Raw genomic sequence first — 13,427 nt, forward strand, 5'->3', positions numbered from 1 at the left:
AGAGAGGCAACAGAGTTTTGGGAGAGTATAGCTTGTGGAGGTTGAGCAGTTGTATTCAGAAAATGTATGTAGGGTGTTTCTTCAACTTCAGCTAGCAGGGGGGGAAACTCACAAATTCCAATTTTTTAAATATGTACTTTACATTAAAAGGGTCTTGGAAACATTTTACAATACCTACACAATTATTTTGACAGCTTTTCAAATGTATTTTATGTATTGATTTTGTATTAACCATTCTTAGAAATGTAATCTTAAACTGAAAATCTATCATGAAATATGAAATTTTACATTTTATGGATTAATTATTATAATATGATCAAATAGTGAATTCACTTATCAGTGAAGAGCTTGAGATGAAATACAATATATGTGCAAACAAACAAAAAATCAAGACAAATATCACTTGTGATTTTTAGTGTTCATTTCTGTTCAAGCTGTGTGAAAATATCATTTCATTTGATTCATTTAAGATCTTTTTTTGCTAAATTTTCTAATAATTTGAGATTAATTTTTAAATGACATTGAGGTGGGAATTTCCATTGCCTTCAGGAAAAATCTCCAGTGATTCATACACCACCATTCAAAAATATGGGGTCGGTAAAATATCTTATGCTCACCAAGACTGCATTCATTAAAAATACATATGTTTACATACATACACAAAACTATTACGGTACATAGAATAACTATTATTGGCAAATCTGAATTTTCAGCATCATTACTCCTGTCCTGTCTTCAGTGTACCATGATCTTTCAGAAATTATTCTAATAATGCAATTTGGTACTCAAAAAATGTTGTGTTGTGTCGTGGCGTGTCGTGTCGTGTTGTGTATAGAAAGTTCAAAAGAGCTGCATATAAATGGAAGCGGAAATATTTTGTAACATTATAAATGTATTTACTGTCACATTTAATGCATCCTTGCTGAATTAAAGTGTTAATTTCTTAGCCACTGTAACAAGCGTGATTCCTATTCCTATACTCCTATACTATAAGTGTGAGAATAATGAACTGATAAAAGATTTACCTTTAATGCAATATAAGTTGCTTTTGATAAAAGCATCTGCTAAATGCCTAAAAACACGTATAAAATACTTTATTTTCTGAAATAAAAGTAGTTGAAGAAACCCATAATTCTTCCATTTAAGGAATTATCAGTGTGAGTAATATTAAAGTGATGAGCCTTGCAATAGTCCCTACAGCCTCAGTTCCAGACAGACTGTACAGACTGTGCTCTTAAGTTTAATCATGACGTATGTATTTTTGTGTTTAAGCACGCACCAGGTTTGTTCTCTCTCTTTTGCTTTCTCCTTGTGCTCTCCATGGTCCAGTAGTGCAGTGGTGTTGAGGGAGAGTGTGGGTGACAGATCTGGGACGGCTTAGCGGCTGCTGACTGACAGAGATAGAGTTAAGGGCCGAGGGTCCTTTCTGCCCGGCCCTCCATGGAGCAAACCTACTTTGAAGCGCTGTAATTGTTTCTAATCGCAGGGTGGCTGTGGCGGCTTTAAATTTCACAGGGTCGCCACACTCAGCCAAGCAGAGCGAAGGAGAGCAAGTGATCCAGGAGAGGAGGGAGACTCCTGAGATGCACTGCCTCCTCTTTCTTTTCTTCTTTCCTCTTCTCCACGGAGTGTGGCGAGGAGACAGAAATTATAGATTTCTCGCTTTGCCTAACTTTCCCTCTCCTTTTCTCTCCTTGCCTTCTGCCTGCAGACCAGATCGCCCAGAACCCCAAAACCATTGTTTGTCCCATGATAGACGTGATCGACCATAACCACTTTGGGTACGAGGCGCAGGCAGGTGATGCCATGAGGGGAGCGTTTGACTGGGAGATGTACTACAAACGTATTCCCATCCCACCTGAGCTACAAGGACCAGACCTCAGTGACCCATATCAGTGAGTAAAGTCAGTCTTTGACCATTACATGCCAATGGCCACAACAATGCAGTGAATATATACACGGTCACCGAGACATGTTCCTGGATCAACATTCCTGTCCAAAAAAAATTGTCTTAACCCTATCCCTACTCCTAAACCTAACCATACCCATAACTTATCACTAAAATCATAGAGAAATGATGAGTGAATAACACTGACGTGAAGCACCTAACCCTGGGTTGTAAGCCTAAACTTGACATAAACTGTAAACGTATCCCTCAAATCTGATTGGTTGATTGGAATGTTATTCCAGGATCAATAAAGATGTTGATCCAGGAACATGTTGTACTTGGAGAGATCACATTCACCATATATACCGGTATACACTACGATTCATATATATACACAGAGTCTTCAGTGTCTCTTGGTCATTCAGAAATCATTCTAATATTTTGATTTGATTTCTTTCGTTCTTTTCAGGATTTTTTGATGAATACAATATATTTTGTTTTATATAGGCTATATATTATATAAAAGATTGTGTATTCATCAAACTATCCTGATTAAAATATATACAAAAACTATTTGTCTTTTTCTTTCAAGAAAAGTATTGGAGAAAACAAAGAACATATGCGTTGTACTTTCAATTTCAATTTTCTTTGTGCTTCATGACATTTTTGCAATTGTTTTTAGCCTTTTTTATGTTTTATTGGTCACTCTCCAATTTGCTTTATCTTTTGATCTGCCAGTCTGTTTTAAAATCTCATTTATATCTGCTGCACAGAGACATTGTGACTGACCTCATTAAACCTGCATTGTTGTACATAAATAGAAAAGAAATGTCACTATGACCAGTGACATGCACTTATGACACCCTCAATTGATAACCAGGAACCTTAATCCAATCTCTTTCATTTCCATACTCTGCCATTGCATTTCAGAGTGTGCATGTGCATTTTTTTTCCACCACAGCTCACGTCAATCCATGATTCAGAGTTTAGTATTAGTTCTGCTCTCTATCCTTCAGCTTCACAAGCAGTAGAGCTGCTTTTCACAACAATGTTTTTTTTTTTTTTCTGATGTACCCTCACAGCCAGAAGTGCTCAGGTCATCTATACTTACTATAAGTAGAAATGTGTTCCTTTTACTTGATATCGTTTAGAATTATCATTAATGATAATTAAAATGCCCATTATTGCATCAAATTAAAAACAGTGGGTATCACTGTGGGTGACAAACACTCACAGCAATAGCTTCCTTTCAAACTGAAACAATTTGAGTAAATTGACGCTGTTTGAGAAATATTGAATCCGTTATTTTATTAATGTGTTTAGTTTGATAATGGTCTTGTGTCAGACATTTGATGCAATTGGTAAAAGAGCTGTTATTGTGTGAAGTGCAAATGAGAAAAGTGATGTTATCCACATAAATTGACTCGCACATTAACGTAGAGTTGTGGAGGAAGTTGAAGGAGGGGTGGAAACGGATCTCTTGCCACTTTAACCCTTTTTCGCTCGCACGTAATTTTAAAAATGTGTAGGCCCCAGTGTGAGTTTCTTAAGGTGTTATTTTAGAACGTAATACGCATTATTTCAATGCACAAACAATAGTGCATTGAAACAAACACAGCCACAGTATGACGGATGTATTTCTTTTATTTTGTTTTTCCTTTTTTATTCAAAATATTCACAAACTTGTTAACTATTTCATGATCTATCGGATATTCCAATTCTCAAATATGTGTACATGAATGTGTTTTGTCATTTAAAACCATTATAATGATCATAACGCCGTGTTAGTTTGTTCCGCAATTCAGAGAATCGGATCTGTCAGATTTACATCACATAAATTCACCCACCTCTCCTGAAATACTTGAAAGTAAGTGACTGTTGAACTGGGAGAATAATAGAGCAAATATAGCTACCTATACAATGTGTATCTGATATGAATAAATCACTTAGTCAAATCATAATTATCAGGATTATTAATGCCGCTTCCATAAACATCAGTGTGTATTTAACAAACTTTATTTTATTTTATTTTTTTGCTAGTACTTGTGTGTATTTTACAACTAATGCCTGAAACCTAAACATTATGTGGTTGAAAACACTGAATAGTGATATATGACAAGTGCTGAGCGCATCCAAAGAGCAAAATCACATTTGCATTTAGCAGCTGATCACGTAATGCACTTACCGTTCTAGTCACACCGGTGTGAGTCCTGGTTTGCTTAGCATTCACTGTCATTTTCAACACTTAAAGGGCACCGGCTATTATGCCCCTTTTCACAAGATGTAAAATAAGTCTCTGATGTCCCCAGAGTGTGTATGTGAAGTTTTAGCTCAAAATACCCCACAGATCATCGCACCGCAAACGCACCGTTTTAGTGTGTCTCCTTTAAAAGTTAATAAGATGCGGTTCCACACACAGGGGGCGGAGCCTAACCACCAGCTCGTACTCAGAGCCAGGACAATCTCATCTCACAGAAAGATGATAATAATAAAACAGAAACTCACAGTAGCGGTGTTCGAGTCGGACAATAATGCCCACAGAGCTAGGGAATATATGCTGAATAGAGAAAGAACAGGTATGTTTATTTTAATTACGTTTATAACTTATATGCCATCTGCTCCACTATTAATACAAGCCTGTAGTAGACCCCGTCTGAATGATGACCAAAATATACTGATGAGTTCAATTAAGTTTATTGTACATCACACAAAAGATGAAGCGTTAGTTTTACTGCAGAAAATCACTGTAAGATTAAACACAGTATAAGAAGTGCGCATTAAGTCATATCCATATACTCTCTCTCTCTCTCTCTCCCTTTCATTATCATTGAACATAACGTTACACAGCGAAGTACACAAAACACTTGTTACAACTAACAGTAAACAAATATATACACACCTTTCTTTTCAGTGGGTGCTTTATAAACTGGTAAACTGTATATCTGTAAAACGACTCGATGAGCTTGAGCTGTCATAAAGTGCCCGCTCTCACTTTCTGCCGTGATCAGTAACGTTAGTCCTGTCGCTGTAAGCTGGTTCACGAGAGCAGTTGTACTGATCAATCCTCGAGTAACAACGAGAGTAAATGAAGACTGCTATGTTTATTCTAACATCCAAAAAACAAAACACCTCAATCGCTTTCGGAGACATTCTACAGCTGCTCCAGCGTCAAAACAATGGCGGACTGTGTCCAGCTCACTCAGGGCGGGTCTATGCTCAAACTGCAGTGTCAATCAACAGTCGTGGGCGGGGCTTGTGCAATTCTACGTCACATTGCATTGATTCTGAGAACAGCTCGTTCTGAGACAGTGCTTATGATTTATGGGGATTTAAAAAAAAAACACTGGTTGGATTTTTATCATTATAGTGTGGTTGTGTACACACACTGCCAACACACATTTATGTTCAAACACCATGTAAAAGTGAATTTTGCATAATAGGTGCCCTTTAACCCTAAGAAACAAAAAACAAAACTATTTTATATTTTGCGACGGAACTTGTCGAACATCCAATACAATGCTTTGTGCTAGGCCAAATGCGTTCGCTGTATGTGCGTACATTTGAAGGTATATAATGGCGCTGAAGAGCTTAAAAGGAGTCTTTTGCAAAGGAGTCAAAACAGCAGCAGAAATCCCTTCGTCACACAAACACACTAAAATCTTGATGCCTGTATCAAACTGTGATGGGCAACATCGCAACAGTGACGAGAAAAAACAGATATGCTTGAGAATTCTGTCCTCGCATCTTGTGACATCATGTCCTGTGTTTGGTTTGTTTACATGTCTTTGTTCTGTACATTATGGAAGTTCAAAACATAAAATAATTAGAGCACCATTTACTTGCCTCAAACAACTCTGTTGTCATTATTATTATTACATTGAATTTACTGCAACAATTCAATAGGCCCTATGTGAATTATATTATCAGAAAATTGAACACATTTAGCATTGTCAATTTTTTATTGGTGCTTCATGGATAAAACAACAGAGCTGCACACTCAGGTTTATGGCTGCTATAAATTTGACCTCAGGCTGTCACAAGATGGCACTGTTTTCGACACTCATGATGCTTAGAATCTTTTCCCTAAACAATTGCTATGTCTCATTTCGAAGGCTGCATCCTCGGGAGGTTCCATTTGTTGGCCTCATTCATCATAAAGGATGTCTTATTTCAGAACAGTTTCCATTATAAAATTGACTGTTAATCATAGACAAGCCTAAATTGTTGTAATTTCTTAATGACTTTGGAAAGTAGTGGTCAGTTTACTGAAATGAAGCTGCCTCAATGACGTATGCTGCCGACAAATGCGACCTCCACAACTTTCAAAATGAGACACAGCGAAAGAGAGCTTCATAGCTTTGAGAGGCTTCAAAACAAAAGATAAAAAGCAACTCAACAAAAACAGGTGCGTGACAATCTGTAACCATGATAACTGATGAGTGATAGGAGCACAGGAAACTGAAGGCAACAAATGAAAACAAGGAAGGTAATAATTCATTGCATTTACTTTTAACTTTTCTCTGCACTCAAAGCGCTAAACATATGGAAGGGTGAATCTCCTCAACCGCCACCAATGTGCAGCATCCACATGGATTATGTGATGGCAGCCATGCATACTGCGCCAGAACACCCACCACACACCAGCTTACTGGTGGAGAGGAGAGTGGTGAAGCCAATCAGTATATGGGGATGATTAGAAGGCCATGACGGACAGAGGCTAATGGGCAAATTTTGGCCTGGATGCCGGGGTTAAACCCTTTCGAAGGACATTCTGGGATTTTTAATGATCACACAGACCCATGGCCTCGGTTTAACGAATCATCCGAAGGATGGTGCTTGTGACAGTATAGTGTCCCCATCACTATACTGGGGCGTTAGGACCCACACAGACCACAGAGTGAGCTCCCCCTGCTGGACTCACTAACACTCCTCCAGCAACCTAGTTTTCCCAGGAGGTCTCCCATCCAGGTACTGATCAGGATCAACCCTGCTTGGCTTCAGTGGGCAACCAGTCTTGAGCTAGCTATCTAGCAAACAAATCTGGCAAACTAGTACACTAATCGTTAACTAGAACACAGGCAAAACAGTGACAAAGAAAGCCATGACTAAAAATTAAACGGAAGACAATGAAGCTGAACATAATCCTGACAAATACTGTTTTGATCTCTTTCCTTAAAATTAAGTGATTAACCCCCCCACTTAATTAAATTAAGTGATTAATTTAATTTAATTTTACTTTTCTTTACTTTATATTTTCTTATAATTTTTTTTTTTTTTTTACAAATATCATTAAGTCATTAGTCATAACTTCTGTTTTATAGTTAACCAAACAATATCGATATCTTTCCACCTCTGGCTGGTAATCACTGCAATAGATAGTAGACAGAGTGTCCCCACGAAGATAGTGAAACCTTCAGTCCCTCCTTACAAGTGTCAGTGTGTGTGTGTCTGTGTCTGTCTGTCTTTTGGTCCCCTATCACTTCACAACACGTTGCGCCCCAGACTAACCATACCAGGCATTAAGCTGTGGATTAATTTTTGGGGTAGATATGAGGTCTTGAGAAAATCAGCTTTCCTGAGTGTGGCGGAGTGTGTGTGTGTGTGTGTGTTTGTATTTATATTTATATGTGAAGGCGCACTGCATCTCCTCTGCAGAGGTCTGAGTGAAGACTCGCTCACTCACTTGCTTATGTATACCAACACAAAGACACACACTTACACAGTATTACAAGCAGCCATTCATGACTGCTGCTGCACACATGGATTAGAATGTTAACATTAGTGGGATGCTGCAAGGCTTTATCCACAGACCTCTGGGACTTTCTGCGGAATCCAGACCTCTCCTTCCTCTCAGGTTGCTGGTTCTTCTATTTTCTGTGGCCAGTGCGGCCCACTGTAGTTCATCCAGAATCCCACTCCTCCTCCAAGCCCTGAGGGCATGTCATATTTTCTGCAGTCACTGGCTCAATCCTAGCCCACCTGTCAGGGATCAAACACACCTCTTTATATCTATTTCACTCTGCCAGGCTGTCAGCATTACTGACTACATGTGACCAACGCGTGCCTAGAACGTTTAGAGAGGCGGACAGAAATCTCTCTCGTTCTGTCAGCTTTTTTTTTTCAGCAAAAGTATAATATTTTCTGTCTGAATATAATACTTTTTTTTTCTCTCTTAATTGCTTCACTGGGATGTGTCATGTCTTTAATGTTGAAGTTTTGTCAATCCTTGGCCACAATATATTAACACATTCATATTGTTATGGTGACCAAGCAGTTGGTGGACTACAGCCAGAAGTAATCAGTAAGGTTTACTGCCTGGCAGAGTGGATTAGATATAAAAGGTTATATAATAATTGTATATATATTTGTACATTTCACATAAAATTGTATAAATTAAATACAATGTATATTTAATTGAAAATCATAAATGTAACAATTCTAAAACAACCCTTGCAAACTGGATTTAGGATAGAGAAATTGATATTAATCAATATTCATGTATTCATCAACAGCATTCAAGGGGTTTTATTTATTTGTTCTGATGTAAAATTAATAAACAACTCAAATCTGAGCGTATGAACCAGGGATTTGGTTTCTCTAGTGACTCAAGTTTTATTCATTTAGTGATTTGTCATCTGGCGAAAATGCTTATGAAAAATCAAAGCTGGGGAAATGCATACACAAAATCAATACAGAAAGTAATATTCTCCATATCTTACATAATACACTCTGAGTACAAGGAGACATTTCTCATTACATGCCAGTCTCTGAGGAGAGTTAAGAGGGATAGTTGGATCAGTAGCATGCAAAGCCTGAGCTCTCTTCGTGGGATACTACAGTTCCGTTTTAAGTGAGAAATGCCTTTACTTCCAGTGTTTTTATTTCACACTATGCTACCAATAAAATACAACTCTCACCGGCTCACATTTTATTCTGACCTGCATATCTGTACTCTCCCATACTCACTCTCTTTGACTCACTCACAGGAATGGCAGCAGAAATATTTGCTGAAAAATATTACTCATGAACGTGACACCAAACCCTCAAACATTTTAGTGGGGTTTATAAATTCCATCCATTGTGCAGACCCAGGGCTTTTTGACACATATTGCAAACCACAACAGAGATTTGTTGCCTTCCATTCGATGTGTATACTGTCACAAACAGTTCTGTTTAACTCTGTCTGGTGTAACCAGGCCGTCCTAAGTCCCCTGTATGCTGTTTATCATCTTCTTCAATTCGTTGTGAAAGTCCCCCTACAGTACATAACATCTGCCTAAAGCAGTTAACAAGCCAAAGTTAAGTTGACGTCTCTCTCGTCGCGCACTCGAGCCTCTCGCGTGGGCTAAGACTCCTCCGTCAGTGCCGTGTTGCTAGAGGGGTGACGTCTCCTCCGCCAATTTGCTAAGTTTACTTCTGAAGGAGAAGGCTGAGGCGTTTTTATGAGGGTGAAAAAGAAGCATAGGAGGGGAAGACAAAATGCATCCGTTCAGTCTCCAGGCACGCTTTTTGCTCTCTGTGAGACATCGGCACTGAAAGAGAGATGCGGAAGACTTTGCGACGAGACGGGTACGTAATGAGCCTCTCCTGCAAGCCGCCCTCGACCGTGGAACAGAATCCTTCTGGCTTTCGAAATCCCCCATCCTTTTATTTTAATACTTTATTACCTCTTGCCTCGACTGCTGGCTGAGCAACCTAGCCTGGTGTATTCACATGTGTGAAGCGTACGCAGCTAAGAAGCCTTAATATAGATCTTACCGCCTGTTACAAGATGAAAGCGGGCTCTCTATCTGGATCACAGCTCATTTGTGCAATGACTGATCCACTGAGAAGTCAGAGCTTTCTTCCCCGACTTCTTTCTGATTGATTGAGAGAAGAAGAAAGAGTAGTAAACCCAACGTATTGGCGTTAATGGAAGCGCAACGAATGATTCACCTTGCTACCTTGTGACATGCGTTAGCTGCTGGGTTCAATTACATTATAAACCCAGCCTCTGAATCTATTGCGACCGACACGGAACTCCCTGGTAAAGTTGAATCCTTGTCCTCACATCGCCCCCTTCTGGCTGGGATGAGAAGACTCTCAGGCTGGTCAATGGCAGGCGAGGATAACAGCACAATCATATTTCCATATATTACAGACCTTATTGGCCCTTTATTCATTAGAGATGGCTTTCTATAATGGGGTCGCATTGTCCCCTATCTTCAGCCTTTCTCTAAGGAGGAAATGAATAATGTATTTATGGTGCACATATGGTTTAGTAGTGATTCACGCTCTTGCCTTCCACACATATGCCCTTGCTTGGCGTGTATGACACCTTGAACTCACAAAAATGTGCAAATGTATGAAGTATTCTGTCCTGGTATAATGGGATTCCTGGAAAGTATGATAGATGACATTGGACTCGATCCTTTCTCCGTCTTACCGTCTCTTTCTGTGTCTCTTTCGCTTTATGCATACTCTGACCTTGACTTCAAGGAAGTACATTGGACATCATTTCCCACTAAAATCTCTTCTAAGTCCCCCACAGTTTCGTGAGTCTTTAACCATTTAATACGCAGCCGCACAATAGGATTCAGAGAGCGATGATTATGTCGCTCCACTCCCACCCCCAATTCAAGCAAGATTGGACATTTCCAAATGGAGGTCTTTTCTACTGAGAATAGAAATCTTCCTGCTGAATTTGCCAGGGAAGGGAGTAAATAGTGGATTTATATTTATGGAAATCACAGGGACAGCGGGGATGATGAGAGAGAGAGAAAGAGGAAAAGCTGATGAGCTCCTCAGTCTGTGTCCTCCTTGCTCCACAAAGACATTTAAGCTTCATAAATGTTGTATTTGGGGAGAACTTAATTGGATTTATGTTGCTCAGGCCTTGAATGCAAATTGTGATTGGCATCTGCGAGGCTGGCATTTTTTTCCATGATTGAAAGGGAAAGGGGGGCTTAGAGAAGTGGTGTCCAGAATAAAGCTAATGCGAAAATTATGTCCTGTTTTCTTCTTTTTCTGTCAGAAATGCTTTGAATTAGGAATGGGTCATGAAGGTTAACTTTTTTTGTGTGTGTTTTTTAGCATTAGATATTTTCAACTGTCGTGTTATAATTAGTGTTGACAGTATTGTGTTACCATTTTTACATGAACCCCGTTTTTAATCACTATAGTGCAACAGCCATGCGATGGTGTCACGCTGCATTGGTCAGACACTTGCCGGAACCCGGAATCAAGATCCAAAGAAAGGTTTATTTAATTCGCCTTCTAAAATACAGGAATTCGTAGGAGAAAGCACCACACAATAACTGAACACAACTAATACTAGAACCAAGACTTACTCAATCTGAGGGCTTATATACACAGCAAACAGAGGGAGGAACTAACTAGATAATTAACACAACACACATGAACTGAGGAACCTAATCAATTAGTGACCATAGAAACACACATGAAGAGAATGGAGGAGAACTGAACTAATTAACAGACTTGAAGGTTAACAAAGAAACGCAAACCTAAACAGAACAAAGACACAGATAAAAAAAAAACCTTTAGAAGCCTTTTTTTTAGGCTTCTAAAGTGGATGTATTAGGCCACTGCATCGTCGTATCCTGCATTGTTTTTTGAGTGCAACGTCTATTTTTTTTTCTAAACAAGAAAGTTAAAAATAGCTCTAATATCAAAAATGTATCTTGAGAGCATAAAAAAGTGTAATGTAATAAAATGTAATGTATTTATTACATTTCCAGTTAGGGCAGGACTTAGGGGGCACCACAAATGACCTCAACTAAAACATCATTATGGAGTAGCACACAAATAAAACATTTAAATTCTTTAAATGTTTAATCAATAAATTTAATAAAAAATAAAAATACACTGTATGGCTATCAATCAAATTAAATCATTATAAACTAAATCAAGCTTTGGATTTACACATAGTGTTTACAGCTCAGACGTGGCATGAATGGATTTACACTATCGTAAGTATTATAATTATAATTACAACTACAATTATATAAATGAATGTTTAAATATAACATTTCTATTGTAGAAATATAAAATTATTGTAAAAAAAAACAAATGAAAATAAAAGGCTACTTTTTAAATATGAAAAAGAAAAACGCCAGTATTGGTATCATGTCACTGTCGTAATGAATGAGTTGAATCTTTCATTCAACAGATTCGTTCAAAATGCTAATACATTTAACTTAGCAAAGGACTGCCTTTATGAATGGGTAGCCTAATTGAATAATTTACTCATCTGATTTGTTCAAATACGTGGATATTTGTATTCACACCAGGAAAGTGCGCTACAGTAGGTCACTTGCTTTGGTCCGGACCAAATACAATGTTGATTTTTTTTTTTTTTTTTTTTTTTGGTATATGGTTCGCTTTCACACTGCCCTTTTTGCAAGTGAATCAAAGTTTGTTGACAAAACCACATGTGTGCTAAAGTCATCCATCCATTGGACAGCAGGGAAAGGAAGTGCAAAAACAGGCAATTTATGGAGATCTTTCCTAGTGCAATTTGTATTCTTTTTCTGATTTGGTGTTATCAGCTACTAACGCAATATGAATAAACTTATGAGCATCATATGATACAATGTTAATAATTTGGATTTTGCGAAGACGAAGATGTACTGCAAGAAAGCATGCTCTTCACTGATAAAGTTCTAACATTATTAAAAACAAAGTGAACAGTCAGTAATAAAATAAGAACAAATACACAAATTGCAAGCAGAGATGAATACAATCATCAACAATCAAAGTTACAAAGTCTAATTCAGTTTACAGAAATTAATAATTAAGCCTAAATGTAAAATAACACTATTTGTTCACTGTAGACATTTTTTGAAGCTGTATTTTCTTGTTTTATTTACATTAATGACACAGACAACAGTAGGAATATTGGGTTTATACTTGCAGGGAATTTAAGACGAGTCCGCCTTAAGGAAACGCAAAAGAGGAATCAATTCTGTGTTCGAGTGCTATAACATGTGTCTCTCTCTCTCTCTCTGAATCTTGTGCTGTGGTCACAGATAACGCGCGAGTCCCGATTTTCGCCTCTTTAAAAAGTTTTCGGCGTTTAAAATTGTTTGAATGTGTAAATTGTGAAGACAAAACACGTCAAAATGATAAACGTTCAGTCTATGATGGTTAAATTTAGTTAATCCGCAAACCACATGCGTGCCGAACAGTGGGGCAGCTGGTCCGTACGGATCACAGATCAACTGCGATCTGTTGCAACACTAATGTATAGGCATTTCATCACCCCAAATTACATAGTAAAAATCTGACCCTGTCAAAACAGGTGCAGTGCTTTCTGCAATTGGGTCGGTTCATGTTCACACCGTAAACGAACTGTGCCAGAGTTCGTTTGGAACCGTACCGAGACCACCTCTTCAGCTGGGTCTCGGTTCGGTTGTTTGGTCCGCACCCGAGTGCGATCGCTGTATTCACACCTGCCCAAAAGATCCGCACCAAGGGGGGAAACGAACTTGAGTTGGTGTGAATACACCCTAACAAAACACAGTTACTCAGCGACTCAGTG

The 13,427-nt window shown here is 38.4% G+C and overlaps 1 protein-coding gene across 3 annotated transcripts in view; it reads left to right on the forward strand.

Annotated features, from left to right (window-relative positions):
- The window catches only part of galntl6 (polypeptide N-acetylgalactosaminyltransferase like 6), a 191,953-nt gene that overhangs the window by 155,916 nt on the left and 22,610 nt on the right, over window positions 1-13,427 (forward strand). For all 3 annotated transcript variants that reach the window (XM_079615792.1, XM_079615794.1, XM_079615793.1), the window contains one exon: window positions 1,712-1,895. In XM_079615792.1, coding sequence (XP_079471918.1) covers window positions 1,712-1,895 — 184 coding nt within the window. The remainder of the gene's footprint in view (window positions 1-1,711; window positions 1,896-13,427) is intronic.

The sequence above is a fragment of the Phoxinus phoxinus genome, assembly GCF_949152265.1.
Source record: "Phoxinus phoxinus genome assembly, chromosome: 6".
In the NCBI taxonomy this organism is placed as follows: Eukaryota; Metazoa; Chordata; class Actinopteri; order Cypriniformes; family Leuciscidae; genus Phoxinus; species Phoxinus phoxinus.